Source organism: Musca vetustissima, unplaced genomic scaffold (genome assembly GCF_032173495.1).
Source record: "Musca vetustissima isolate MV318-11 ecotype Yass unplaced genomic scaffold, APGP_CSIRO_Mvet_v1 utg6568, whole genome shotgun sequence".
Classification (NCBI taxonomy): domain Eukaryota; kingdom Metazoa; phylum Arthropoda; class Insecta; order Diptera; family Muscidae; genus Musca; species Musca vetustissima.
Window position 1 is genome coordinate 178346 of NW_026882783.1, and position 16182 is coordinate 194527.

General features: G+C 33.4%; 2 protein-coding genes across 2 annotated transcripts in view; both read right to left on the minus strand.

Annotated features, from left to right (window-relative positions):
* Window positions 1–1554: 1554 nt before the first annotated feature.
* Window positions 1555–2673, minus strand: LOC133329472 (putative gustatory receptor 58a). The gene has a single exon (XM_061537946.1). The coding sequence runs from the start codon at window positions 2671–2673 to the stop codon at window positions 1555–1557; it is 1119 nt and encodes a 372-aa protein (XP_061393930.1).
* A 1857-nt stretch (window positions 2674–4530) lies between these two features.
* The window catches only part of LOC133329473 (uncharacterized), a 135325-nt gene continuing 123673 nt past the window's right edge, over window positions 4531–16182 (minus strand). Inside the window, exon 8 of the mRNA XM_061537947.1 lies at window positions 4531–6108. Within this exon, the coding sequence (XP_061393931.1) occupies window positions 4533–6108 (1576 nt within the window). The 3' untranslated portion in view covers window positions 4531–4532. The remainder of the gene's footprint in view (window positions 6109–16182) is intronic.

Sequence of the window (16182 nt, forward strand, 5' to 3'; positions counted from 1 at the left end):
ATGTTAAGCCAATGGCTTCAATTGGCCATAAACAATTTTCAAATTAAACGGAAGTACCACAACTAAATCCATTTGTGCAAATTATCCATAGAATAATAAACAATTTATTGATGGTCTAACCTAAATTTCATCTCTATTTACATAATTAATAAACAAATGACAATTTGAGAGTTGGTCATGGACATGGACACGGCCAAACAAACACAATCTCTATGGCATATTTGTTAAATAACCACATGCAATACAATTGCATGTGTATGTGTGTGTGTAGGTCTGTGTATGTGTATGCATATCAAAGGTAGACAGACAAACTAAGTATAATTTATGGTTAGTGTTATATAGAATTGCAAACACCCACACACACACGTATACATTGGCACGCAAACATTGATGCTCACACGCCTACATTGTTCAAACACAACTTTATAATTAATAATACAAAAAAACACAAGAGTAACAAATGATGAGAGTGGAATTACACACACACACACACTCATATATAGATACATATCAGAGACAAGGGCCAGCGGAAATTCGAATGGAAATAGGAGTGACATCATTCGTTTACATTATTCTCCAATTATATAAACGTTCGACAATGGGGTATTTTAAAATTTAAATTAATTGCCGTAACTTAATACAATCGACAATAATGTAAATAATTAAAATGTTTTATTTTACATTCAGACACATAAACCCCTACACACACACACAGACACTCGACTGATAGCTGCTTGATTACATTATTCGAAATTGCTGTGGAGATTGAGTTAGAGAGTTAGGAGGTCAGTGTTATAATTTTGGCGATTTTGGAATCTTTTAGTGTTGTTTTGGATGCGTCGTTCTTGGATTTTAAATTAATTTTAGTCAATCATTCACTAACCTATTTACTCTTCACCACCACAATGTAGTATTGATGTATGAAATACTCTGCTTATCTTTAATTGGCAGAAAATGTTGAATGACCTACCACCTTGTGATGAGTTTCCTTCAAATCGATTTAGATTTACATACAGCTCCCAAAAATATATTTTTGTCCGACCAAAGAACCAACGTGTTGCCGAGTGACACGAAATTTGAATAGACTTCTTGTATATAAGTTGTGTAGGGTATCATATAGTTGAAGCGTCAAATTCTGTTCCATTCATTATTAATTTTAAAACGCATATGTTTATCCTAGACACATTCATACAACAATAAAAAATTTCAGATATTGATGAGGTTATTCTTAGTTCCGTTTCCGAGTCATTGACTCTGTAACCCTGCCCACAACATAATTACGTAGAGTATACAAATATTCATTACATAGTTATTTTATAAATAACAACGTTTTCTTCCATTCCATTCCGTATTGACAACACTTTTTGTTCTTCTTCTTCATAGCTTTGATTTCAAATCAAATTGTACCAATATAATTAGATGCACCAGGGCAGATATGAAATATTTCAAACATGTGGATTTGTTTAGGGCAAACAATCCATATATATGGAATTTTAATTTGTGACCGGACAAATAATAATGAAATTGTGTAATCTGCAATAGAAGAGAAGTCAATTAGTCTGATGAGTAGTTTATTAAAATTGCATTCAAACTTGCCATTTTCGAAAATGGGCTCTGTCGCTGCTGCTGCTGCAGCTGCCCATGATGATGTTCTATATGCTCCTCATTAGCATATAGTTTTAATATTTCGCTTGTCTCATTGCAAGATGACAAAATGCCATCGATGGCCATCATTGTCAATGTGGTATCCCAGTAGAAGCCAACTATGGACATTGTGCCCATAAAATCTTTGGTATTATCAGCTTCAATGGTGCCATTTATAAATTGTACAGCATGATAAAGCAAAACTATATTTGTGGTAAATATCTTGATCAACATAAAGAATGTGATGTTCTGACATATTTTCAAGATCCGTTTTGACAATTGATAGCATTCGAAGTGCATGTCATACAGTATCCAATAACGCCAAAATATGTCATCTGGATTTTGAGTGGGCGATTTGTGTGACACGATGTGTTGTAGGGATTTAATGATGTAGACAAAATGTAAATACATTCGAAATAGAATTAAATCAAATGTAAAATTGGCATGAAGTAAATAGTAGCTTTGCAGGAGATTGACAATGATCATAAGGACATATGCCTTGCTGGGCTCATTTTGTATTTGTATGAATAGGCTAAACACAAGTATGGCATTGCCATGTCCAACGCAAAATTTGTAAATTGTCTTCGTCCTCACCGATGTCACCTCCGCTTCCATGTATTGCTGCATATCATGGTGTTTGTAGAATTGCCTATATTTCTTTTCGAATTTCCAATAATTCTCACTTAACTCGATGACCTGTTCTCGCCTTAGCCAAATTTCTATGCACATAACAATATTAACGAGAATGCGTGCCATTTTGCCAATATAATAGGTCCACTTCAAGATGAATTTTCCATACATATAATATTCCTCTTGGGCTTCTTCGTTCAGTACAAACGGTGTAGCCAATGGTGTTATTAATAAAAAGAAACATTGGATTACCGCACTGTAGATAATGTAGGGCTTTGAATATTGAAGTTTTCGATCGGATTTATTGTACAATCCTGGCATTAGACCCATTGCCAAGACATAATAGTAATTAGTCCACCAAATTGTTTTCTCCAAACGTTCATTTATCCGAAGTGCCATTCCCTATGGATTTTACTTAACTGTACATTATTTCTTGGCGATTCATAGTTCAACTATCGATTTTATTTGAAAAGGCAGTGATAGTTATCATGTCTACGCATGTGTGTGTGAGTGTGTTGGTGAGCTTAATTAAATATGTAATCGCTTTGACATAATAAAAGGGACATTTATAGCTTGATTAAATTGATGTTCATTGTATTTGTGTAAATATATCGAGTTTGTTAATTAATTTAATTATTATTCGTTTGACTAGGTGAGCCATTAGGTTAACGAGTGTTTGTTTCAAAAAAACGATGAAAATATTTATAGACGAACGAAGAAATTGTAAGGAAGAACAGGTAGTTTTGGAAATATTAAAATAGTTCGATGAAATTTGTTTCAAAAAGAAATCTTTGACTCGTAATAGAGGAACTATAGCTTCTGCACAGCATTCATTTGTGAATGGACCACATCTGGATTTCACAGTGATACATGATCACAATCTATTAAAATATCTTACCACGTTACTATTTCCATTTGATAAAAATTAAAAGCACATTGTCTTCTCTGATTTTCAGGTATATCCTTGATTTTGTTTATTATTTATATATATTCAATAATTTGGTTTGGGGTTTTTTTTATTCAATTTGTTTTTTTTTTGTTTTGTTTTGTTTACTTTTACTTTCATTTTCATCTTTGTTATGTGTCCTAAATGCGTACAATCTTACATTTACAAATAATTACTATGGTAATTATCATCTCAATAATCATAATAATTATCTTACATTCCTAGTTTTATTTGCTTTAAAACTACGTGTACAATCATAATCATTGGCATCTTCTCTAAATTGAAGAGCGCTGCTGTGAGTTTTGAGGGGTTTTCAATCCATGGTTACTCAGTTTCTGTATATATTTCTTTTGTTTTGGTTTGTTTGTTTGTATTTTTTACATCAACTTGTGAGGTTTTGTTTTGCCTGACAATTTCCAATTTACACAACGGTAAGGGCGGGGGCCAAAAACGTATTATTGTTGTTGCTCTATAATATTCCATATAAATTCATAAAATATTTATTCTCTTTCTTCGATTATTTTTTTACTTTTTTTTACTCTATATCTTCGCGTTTGTGTTTGTGTGCAAAAAATATGGTATTTTTTAGAATTTCATTCCACTTTCTTTTTTTTTAATAAAGTTTATTTGTAGCATGTTGTCTATTGTATTCATTTCATTTATTGGATTTTGTCAGAGTGGTGGTTTCCATGTTATTTGTTTTCTTTCTATGAAATTGTTTGCTGGGTTGTGAAGAATCTTCAGGGTTTTCATAAAAACAGACGTTGATTATTGCAAATTAGTTTTTTTATTTTAAATTTGTTGCTTTAATTAAAATTAACTTTTTGAAAGTTAAAATTTCTTTGTGGGTCTTGGTCATGTTGTGATCAGGTGGCGTATGATAATTGAAATGAAAATTTCAATCATACATCACCATGGACCTTTTGCTCAATTGGAGATTTATTCTAAAATCTTTCGATTTGTTTCTGGCGGCAAATAAAGGCAGTATTTTGTTTTACTAATAAAAAATAACTAAAATTACATTTAAAAATGCAAATTCCATTGTGTAGGAAAAATTCCGGGTGTAATTTAGGATTTTTTTGTTTTATTTCCCGTTTTTTTGTTTGTTTTTCTTTTTCTGTTAAATTGCTATTGTTTCAATTCAAACTATTTACTAAATAACTTTATTAGTTGTGTATAAGGAAGTGTGTGGGTGTGTACTTCTCTTCTGTGTGTTTTTGTATAGTTTTGTTTTTCTTAAGAAAAGTTCAACAAATTCGTGTAAATGACAAGTGTTTTGCTTATTTTTTTTTAAAGAGTGGGGCCTTCCTTTTTAATATTTACTTGTTGAATCCTTGTGCTTGGACCCTCGACACATCAAACGCAATATTAGAACTATTAAAACTATTATCGATACTAAAATAGCTGAAAAGAAGGCAATTTCTCCAACGGTCATCGCTCTACGTTGATATTTTTTCACGCACAATATGGCCGATTCGTCATCGAGAAGTTTACTACTCAAGTGCTGTGGTTGATCCTTGTGTATGTGCCACAAATCCAATTGCTCCAAATTCCATTGCAAATGCTGTGTGAGGTCTTCCAGTTGTGTTGAGGTATGACTTGCATTGGGGCAATTCTGTATGCCATCGCAGACGAAACGTTGTGGTAGGCAAATGTTGGGATTGCCAGGACACTTAAAACTGCATTCATTATCTTGTAACAGTGAGGCGGCTAAACTGCCATCTGGGTTGCGTGGTAAGTGGAATAATTCGGTCCACACCAAGCGGAAGATGTTCTTGCCAGGCTGCCCATCTCCGGTGTATTGTATTAGTACAGGCAATGGTTCTTGATCCGAACCCAAAGCACCCAAATCTGCCGTTGATAGTATGGGTAAATCTCGAGCCAATGATACATTTTCAGGACATATAATAAATCGGGGCTCCAAACGTCCTGCCAAATAAACTTCGATTTTAGCACTGTCGCAAGTGCGGTCACCAAATCGCGCCTTTTCCAAATTCAGCCAAAGATCCCTCTGAGAAGCAACTTTCAGTTCCCAAATGCATTTCTCTCGCCTATAGTGATGCTCGGGTTGTGCTGCCATGGGACCCGTTACCAAGGCCAAAGCCTTCTTATAGGGATATACCAATTCACCATCGGGTGAGGGACCCAAAGTAATGGGGCCACACAAAGGTCCATGAGCAAATTCATATGAGGCTTCGAACAGTGGATTAGGGTTCTTGAAATATGAAGTTATGGCATGCTGGCCTTGTACTATCATTTCCAAATTCATTTGATCTGCCGACGAGATAACCCGCACTGGCCGTGGAATGTTGTCACAGAAGCAGGCCAAATTATTCTGGAACTTTTCGCGTTCCTCCCAAATGACCAGCTTATCTACTCTCTCCTCGTGGCAGCGCGTACAGGCATTGTTATTATAGGGCAATTCCTTGAACATTACCGAACTAACTTCAATCACTGCTCGGGCATACAGACGACGATCGGTTACAAATTTATATTGACATCTGACGTCCGAGCCGCCAGTTCGCTTGAAGATCAACGAATTCATGGGTGAACGTATCTTTCCTCCGGGATGTTTCCAGGCGTACATAACTTCATCGCACAGAGTATTTGGAACAGGATCACCAAATCGGGTGTTATTAAAGAAATCATAATGAGCCCAAAAGTACAACGATGACCCGCTGTACGAACCAGTTTTCGATTCGAATTGTACAAACAACGATGGACTCGTACTTACAAAGTCCACTTTTTCCATGGGCCTTGAGAAGGTATCGCAGAATGTCTTAATAATACGAGCTGGATCGGCACGATCTGAATCATAAATGGTCAACGATTCTCCACAATCTTCATCATACTTCAAAATGGGTGATTCGATGCGGTTTATGCGGAAACTGTAACGAAACCAAACAGAAGAAGACGAAACAACATAAATAAATTGAATTGCAATGCCAGGCGAAATGTAAACATATTTTTTGAAGAGGAACTTTGTTATCCTTGTGAGTGTGTGTGTGTGTGAGAGAGTTCCAAATGTGTTTTTATAATTTAATCTGATTTCCTAAACCTAAAAACCTCAAACATATTACAAAACAAATACACACATATACATAGGTATTTTCTCTCACTTGGCCATTTTTCCGTATGAACTCACACTGAAAAAACAAACACACATACAGACCCAGACACATCCACATACATTCAAAGAAAGAGAATCACAATGATATGCCAAGGAAATCCTTCTATATCAAACTGGCAAACCGCCAACATAATTCAAAACTACATTCGCTTTTCATATTCACAGTTATGGGCTCAGGTAGAGTTATAACAAACACAGCCACAGCAACAAAAATGGAAAACATAATCCTGTACTTCGCTTATTTAACACTCAACTTTCCAAAAAAAAAGAAAAATATATTAGGAAAAGCAGTCAAAGTGACACGGGTAAAAATAACATCCATATTCTGTTCAGGGTGGTAGTTCTATAGAATACCATATGTTTAGCTTACTTTCTTACTGTCTTACTTACTTACTTAAATGTCAATGTTTAGACAATGTTTTCTTTTTTTCAAAAATTACTATTCGTTCTCTTATTAAATATCATTACTTAATGACAATGATTTCTTCTTTTCAAATATTACTATTCGTTTTTTCTTTTGTTCCTTCTTTTTTGCATTTTTGAATATTTTCCCTCTGTAATGTACGCTTCTGTCGCTTATCATCTATTCATGTTTACAAGAAAAATCTAAAAACAACACAAGCAAAAAACAATGGCAACAACAAAATTTGGAAAATAGAATTTTCCAAAAAATTGTATAACTCTTAAGCTTTCCTCACATAGTCATGTTACTGAGCTTAAGCTAAATCTTCAACGTATACACACATACATACACAGAGAGGAACACGGACAAAAACAGATAAGACCAACCATAAACATAAGGCTAAGGTGATCATTTCACTCAGCGGTTTTACAACGACCAAACAGCAAAATTGCAAACTCTTGAAACAAGTATTGGTGTAGATGCAGCAACAACAACACCAACTAACCAATGCAATGCCACAAAAAGGGGGTGACAGCAGGACCCTAACGATGTAGCCGAGTTAAGAGTAGGCCAACGTTGTTTTAATGTACTAAACCCCTAGAATGGAATACTCGTAGCGGTTATGATAGCGGTAAGACTCGTTAGTTTGCCCAGTACAAATGTAATCGGTAAATGTGTCAGCTTAACTTGTTTGTACAAACAACTACAGTTAAAGCTACATTTCTATACACTCTACAAATACATGCTACATATGTATGTCTATGACAGAATTATATATCTCTTTATATATATGTGTGTGTGATTGTTTCACTGTGTATTATTCCCATATTCATGCATGTGGATTATAAGGACATGCCGCAAGGCAATGCCGTGACACAAAGTCTTTTATGCCACTTTTTGGTATTCGGATTTGTATTTGTGGGTGTGGTGTTTTGTTGTGAGCGACGAGGTAGCGAGCGAATGAACGCCATGCCATGAATGTGCTAAGACACGTTGCATGCCACCAAATGTAGGCGAATGTTATGTACGTTCTTGCCGTAAATACAATATTTTCATTCTACTTCTTTTTATTCCAATTTTCATAGAATTTTCTTTCGTTATTGTTCAAGGGTCGGTTGTGGGGGTTGGTGGATAAACTGGAGCACAAATAAAACCGAAACGAAATTGTGCTGTAACAGCATAATTTCGAATATGTTTTCCTCTTGTCGTTGAGTAGAATTTCTTCGTCTTTAGATTTCCCAATTTTTTGTATAATTTTTGTTGTTGTTATTGCTAACTATGGGAAGTTCTATTCTATTTTATTTTCTTCAACATTTCAACAGCTACGTCTCTTTTTTGCACAATTTTACTTCGAATATTTGTAGGCGTAAGGTATGAAAATAATTTTATTAGCTTGATTCTTTTACATATATATTTCGGAATATACTTATGTATATGTATTTGGAGCTTGAGATAGATAAGTTATTGTTAAACGAGGGACAGATAACAGAAATTAGGAAATTGTAATGATCAATTGCCTTGGCCGAATTAACTGTAAAAATTTCTCACTGTCAATTTAGGGAAGTTTTAGGTTATTAGGTTTCCATAGAAGAATTCGGCATGTATTAGAAGAGAAAATATAATTTTCCTGGTATTAATTAATTAATAAATTTACAAAAAAAAAAAAAAAACTACAATTCGTGGGAGACCTTTTGAGGTAATTTTCGACCACTTTTTTTTGGCAGATATTGGGCGGTATCTCTATAACTTGACGAATGTAGGATTCCTTGTGCTCAAGAGTAGAAGGTTTATTCGCGTAGCCCCATAAAAAGTCAAATCGCTTCATATTGGTGGCCCGTTGATATCGCCACGACGAGAAAATATGCGGCCAGAAAATGTCTCTTGCAATAACCGGCACCGTCTCTGGCACCGTATTGTGGAATCTACATATTCTTCAATAGAAGGCCAAAATGTCGTTTAACATGTGACGATAGCGATTCGAATTGACCAAACAGAGATTTTTTCTCGATGTAATGGCCTCTCCTTCAATTACTTCATGATTCTCAGGACAATAAATACGACAATTTTGTTTGACAGATGCCAAATTCCATTACATACTTTTGAAACCACGAAATGAATAAATGTAAAAAATTTTCAATATTCAATTTTTTGAAACGAAATTACTCTAATCTACAAAAATGTGGTTCATCAAAATATCGGCAGCAAGGTCTATATTTCGCAAATTCTTTCCAAATCAAATATATATTTGTTTTATCCCCTCTTGTATATAAAGATTTGTGCTGGTATATTTATAGGACCAACTGATCCACAAAGTAGGATAGCCATTTTTTTAATTCTAAATGTATGTTCATATAATTTAGATTCTCTTCCTGGCGGCGTGTATAAAATATTCAGCCCATTTCATATATTGTGCTATCAATGGATCATCATCTATAGATAAACATTGTATCTCTGAATCTGTAGCTATGGAAAATAAAATTCTCTGTATATATGCATTTCCTAGTAATAGAATGACTTTGTTTGAAACTTCATATTTTTTGAAAGGTGAATGAATATAAATGTTCAGTTTATGGCCTTGTGTTGCCTACAACTGAGACTGAGACAAATACATAGATATCAATGTCTTTTGCGCATAGCGGCCCATATAATAAAATATTTTGTCATATTTTATTAGTCAGGCCCAAATGTAATTGTATCCAATTTTGTGATTATGTAGTCTTATGTGTTTTTTTCTTTCATTTCTATTTCTATTTGTTTTTTTTTTTTCATTTTACGGCAGTTATTCAACAATTTTGTTATTACTGCACACAGCAGCAGCAACAACAAAATATAAAAACCCAGAAATTGTGTCTTTTGTGAGATGCTTTGTATGTGTCACACGACCACAGGCAATTGAATGTGTGTTACAATCCCTCAGGCCCACGGAATATGAATGTATGGGAGTGTGTGTATGTGACGCGTATTACCTACAAATACGTGAATTGTTTAAAGAGGTCTGGAAAGTTTTATATTGAGAGGATATGTGGCAGTTAAATAGCAAATACTGCAACACTGTCGTTTTGTTGAACAAAAAGTCACGGGCCTTTGCTGTCTGTCTGGCTCTCCTGACTATATTCCCCCATATGACACGGACACATACATACCAGCAGAACATTTCACAGCTGATATTACTTTTTGAGGCTTTTTATGATATGCAGAGTTTCGTTTATGTCTTTTCATCTCTTTGTACTGTTTGTGAACCATTCATCCCATTTTTATTATTATTACGATTATTACTTTTTTCCAGTTCTGTTCTCTTAACTTTTTTTGCTGTTGTTGTTGTTTGGATTTTTTTTTTTTTTGCAAAAAAGCGAAAAATGTAATTGAAAAAGTTTTTCTATTAATTTTATTAAATTCCATTTTATCAAAGAGGGGATTTATGCTACAGCATCGTGTGATATGTGTGTCATACGTTTACATGTTTGCTTGTGTGTTTGTGTCTATTTCTATGCGTGTATGTGTATGACGACAAACAGCAAGCAAATGCCATTGGTATGGAAATGTAATAGCAGCAGCAGCAAAAAAGAAGAGACATTATTATGTGTGTCTCTTGTTCTTTTTTCTGCCGCTGTTTGTTAGAAAAAAAGTTTACCGAGTTATATAATGGAAATAAAATGACTTTTTCATAGAGGGAAATCAATTCAAAACTTGATTTATTTCTGTAGTTTCTTCCTTTCTAATCTACTTCCGTTCGTACAGCAGTGATTTATTTCCATTTCAATTGGCATCGATAAAACGTTGTCGCATTTTAAATTTATATCTCTTCGTGGCTGTTCATTCATAATCGGCCTAAAGTTTCATCATATCGCAATGATTGGGAAATTGTAATTCTTATAAATATTAAGGATAATATATTATTTAAATACACCAGCCTAAATGCTAATAGGTAATATATATTTGCATTTATTTTTAAAGCAATCACTTAAAGTTAAAAACAGTTTTCTTCGTAAACTTTGTTTTTCCAATTTTTTTAAATGAATAGAAGAATAATTTACGACTTTAATATATTCTTGTTGTTTTTCAGATACAGAAGTTCACCTATATATACACGCGAGCTTGATTCTGCCTTGCACATTTTCCGTGATGTCGGGACACTGTTCCATTGTGGGGAATGCAATTGCGAGAATGATTGTGTCACCGCTGGAAATCCATTCAGTTTAAATCAAAATTGCTTGGTTTGGATCCAGACTAACCAACAAACTCAGTTTGCTACGTAAATATGAGTAGAAAATATAGACTATCTACTGGTGTTCTAGATGCTCGAATGCATGAAATTCAACTTTCAGTCCTACCACGTATTCGAAATATTATTTCAGTCCTACCACGTATTCTTCTTATTTTTTATATATTTTCAGGATATACACTGGCTATCAAGAGAATTGTAATTGAAATACTTGACCTACTACAAATTCTAAACATGGGAAAATGTTTGGCAGCCTTTTAATATGACATATAATCTAATATTAAATAAAAAATCAAACGAATATTTTACATAATAAATAGAAACAAGTAAAATACATAATTATATCTATATCTATCTATAAGTCGAAAATATGAATAATTTGTAATAATATATATTGTGTTTTATTTTTCAATAAAAAAATGTTTTTTATGCTTTATTTTTTTTTTTTTTGTTCCTTTTTATTTATTATATTTTGTTAGCAAGAGGGCAGGCGAATTTCGTTGTTTTTTGTGGTTGTGTGTGTCACCCTGTGTTTTTTTTTTTTTAATTTTGGTTGAGCAACCATATTTTTCCAAAATACCAGGCAAACAGAATTGTACAGAGGTCGCCAATGCCACTTGACATTTAGCAACGTACATATTGAAGGAGCCACATAAAATAAGTTCTTGAATTAATTTCAAAGCATACTTTGAGGCGTTAAGGTTAATATCTTAATATGGCTCCTATGATTTTGACGTACAAAGGGTATGTCAATGACTTGTTAAGAAATAAAAAACACAAATGAAAATGTGTGATACTTTTATTGAGAAAATATGTAGTAGGAAATTACAAATAAGAAAATTATCTATATAAAAATATATACAATCCAAATTAATTACTCTCTCTATCTCTTTTACATACATACATATGTACACAATTGAATAATTCTAAACCTCAAATGCCATGATTAATATGCATTATTATTCCTTAATGAAGTGATTTCATACCCATGTGTGCGAACACAAAGAAGCATAAAATCGAATAATAGTAACGATGATGGTTTAATGTACAGAATTTAATTTCATATAATTATTTAATTATTTAACACAATGAAATTAAGAAAAAAAATGTTTATGGTATTGCCATTTCTCACATGTCCATAAAATGTAACTAAATACATTAATTCATAATTAAAAGTAGGGGGAAAATACGGTTTAATTTACAACACTAGGTGTATTTTTTCATTTTTATAAAAAAAAAAAATAAAATAAAGAAAAACTTTCCTGTAATGAACCATTATTACTCCGTTGTAGGATGCGCAATTCATTTTGATGCGACAATATTAATTATGACTTTTCTTCAGATGTCCAAAGCATACTTTCAGGCGTCTAGTACAAAAATATAACTTTTAATATAAATAACAAAATATATAAAAATAAAATGTAATGTAAATAAAAACCAGTGAGCGGAGCAGTATAGTCGGACGGGGCCGACCATACGATACCCTACACAACTACCACGAACTCTAACTTTCTGAGGATGTTTATTCCGAGTCTGAGTAATATTTCCTGATATTTGCCCCCTCTTGTACAGTCCTTCTAATTACTTGTCCAGATTACCTTCACGGTGGGTGTGTTGTGATTTTCGGATTATACTCTACTCGAAAACACACAAAAAATTATGTTTTCGGTCCATTTCATCCCAAAATGTTAATCTGATCATCACCGAAAATTGTAGGCGTTGTTCTTGACCATAACTGGAACTTCATGAAAAATTTCAAAGCCATCAGCGCGATATTTCTCCCTTTAATGTGGTAATGGATTACTAAATAATATCTGAATACGTAAGCACATGTAAATATTTGACTGTAACTACCACATCTGAGTAGATACATTACTATATTTGGTATCAATTTAAAGGTCAACCACTCCTCTTGGATATGTTATCAACTCCTGGGGTCTACATCCTCCAGGAGTAAATATATATACCATAGAATACAAATTTTGTCATTTTTCACACAAAAGTCAGGGTCCATTTGACCCGCTAAATATTGACCGATCTTTATAAAAACATGCATGCTTATTCTCTGACCCGATCCCCTTCTCCATGCAAAAATTCGCGGTGTTTGGGCCATAATTGCGGCCTCTGGAGCGACCAGAAAAACCGACAAAAATTTAGTATTTGGTCCATTTCACCCCCTAAATATTAACCGATCTTTTCCAAAAACAATAGGGGTCTTCATTGGCCAGAACCCATCCTACATGCAAAATTTCGTGAAGATTGGTCCATAACTGTGGCCTGTATCGTGTTTACAAATTATAATGGACAGACGGACGGACGGACGGACACACATGTCTAGATCGACTCAGCTAGTCGAGATATGACGATCGGTATACTTAAAGGTGGGTCTAGGACCAATATTTCGCGGCGTTACAAACATTTGGGGCTGCACAAAGCTATAATACCCTGACAACATAGTTGTGTAGGGTATAAATATAATTCCATACAAGTTAAAAACTCTTTAATTTATATATCAACTTTCCTTAGTGACTTCTTCATATCACAAGTAAATTGAGTTTTTAATCCCAATTATTCTTCAAACAAGATCAATCAGTAAATTACTCTTTTTTTAACAGAAGTAGTTCTCGTTAAGCCATACACCATGGCATTGCCTCTTTAATATGCATCGTACTGCATTCTTACGCATTGTTTCTCGTTAACCCTGTATCGGATGAAAGTTAAAATGTAAACGAATTCCAAAATGAATATAAATGTGTGCGGCGCGTATGTGTTGGTTGCAGTCGAAGGCCATAATGCAAGTCAGTGTGCAAAGGACAAAAGTCAAAATCTGCCTGCAATACATATATCACACCATAATGACAACAAGAACAACAACATGCTGCTTGCTTGCTCATGTCTTCGTTACAAAAATTAAGAAACTTAACAAAAGTGCGGATCAAAAAAGGTACTTCGGTAATAAATTTAAATACCCAAAAGTACAGAAATAAGAAGGAAAAACGTAACGAATAAATTATACTTTTTTTTTTGTAGTTTCTTTTCTTTTTGGGATGTTTGCGCGATAATTAAATTGTTGATGCAAAAACATATGCATGTATATAGCGAATGTGTTCATATTAAAAGAAGTCAAAGGCATTGCAAATTAAATGGCCAACACAATGAACGAAGTTCTGAATATGTAAACGTGGGAGAGTGATGATGTTCGCTTACACAAAGATTCTGAAAGGAATGATCAAATTTAGTTTGGACCAAAGTTCGGTAAACAAAATTCGAAAAAAAATCTATGAGATTTTTATTGTTTTGTAACTAGGATTATTTCTTAAATTGAATGGCTTAATGTAGATCACGACATAAATATTTTTGAAATGTAATGTTTTTTTATCATTCCACTTCAGAAACACCCTATTCCAAATACACCCCTTTGAATAAGTTTTAAACGGTTGCAAAATGTTGACAGTGTCTAGACACCAATTTTAACGAAGAATTTGCTGACTCCAGCAATTGGCGCATATGTATTATTATACTATCATACACACGTATATCCTATTTATACACCCAGCAAACAAAACATTTTGGAGTTCCAGGTGAAAGTTAGTTGAAACTGTAGATTTTTGCTTCCAAATCTAAACGACAGATTTAGCGAACACTGAAGGCTTAAGATCATTAACCACGCTTGGCCAAGTTGATGGACTCAGATCGTAAGCTGAGAGCAATTCCTAAACAAGGTGTTAAAATTAATCTTGTTTTGGTTGAAACTCCGGTCACGAGCTTATTCAATATGTTATTATAATTTAGTTTGGAGTTATTGGGGGGAGTGCTATTAGGGGGGAAAACTTCAGATTATAAGAATACGTGTTGTATGCCATATGGTTTGCTGGGCATCTCCACCCACAAACACACACGTATATACTACCATATGTTCTCAACGTGTATGTGCTTCCCGGTGTAAAACAAAGAATTTTAAAACTTCCCAATGAGAAAAAATATAAAAAATACCAACACATATACAGAATAATAATGAAAAGCTGAATTTTACAAATTAACAAAAGGTGAATGTACAACAGGGTGTAATGAAAAGTATATTTGGGTTGAAATGAAATCTTAAAAATCTTTATAACAATGTGTAATTCAAATTGCCGCAATTTGAGTAATATTCCATTTATATTCGAGTTTGTATTTGTAATTGGAAATATATTTTCTGAAATTCAAATATGATTCGAATATTACAATGTCGCTTCTATTGTATATCACTTCTAGAAAACACTCATTATTTCAGTGAAATTCTAAAAATTGTTTTATTTTATTGTTCTATACCATCTTGTTCTATACCCTCCTAGCTTATTTTTAAAACTAAATTTAATTGAAAAATAATCATTTATTAATAAAATATTTAAGTTTGAGAGAAAAATGTATAGAAGTTTCCCAAATCGTTTGTGATGTTTAGGTGTTCAAAGATCAAGATTTCGTATTATATGGAATTACATATCAATGATTTTATAATAGAAGATGAAAGTGTATATTTCTTAAAAACAACTTTTGAACAAAACAAACCTAATATTTCAGTATTTCCATTTCATGCAATGTTATTAATAAAAGGATTTTGAACATCCTAGACATACCAACGATGCTGAAAGTTTTGGTATGCACCTTTATTTACCAAAAGATATCCTCTTTATAATATGGGACTTGAATTGAATCTGAAATCTTGAATAGTTTTTCTTACAAATAATAGCTCTCGCAGAATCTAATTTGTTGTTATCAGTAATTTTTCAGGTTGATTTTAGCCAACCCAAGATTCAACTTTGAAGTACAAAAACCTCTTTCATCTTCTAAAGCAATCTGCATTCGTAGTAAAAATTCAGCTTTGTTTTCGACCATAACAAAAAATATTCCCATTTTCAACACAAAACTCATACAACAAAGACTACAGACAATAATCTGTAAGGGTAATTGTGAAGACGACGACGAAGATGATGATGACGACGACAGCAATGACGATGACAATGATGCTTATGACAATAACAAAAAAACATCAACAATGTCACAAGTCATATGTCTTTATCAAGGGGAACAAAAATAAAATAGATGTGAAGTTTTAAAGGTGGATGCTGTTTTTTAACAAACAGCCATCCTTCATGACCATCATCATGGTGAGGAGCAGCAGCAGCATCAGTATTGTCATCATCAGAATTATTTGTAGTGAAATTTTT

Bases quoted from the DNA above. Each gene is read 5' to 3' on its own strand.
- LOC133329472 (XM_061537946.1), bottom strand. From the start codon at position 2,673: ATGGCACTTCGGATAAATGAACGTTTGGAGAAAACAATTTGGTGGACT.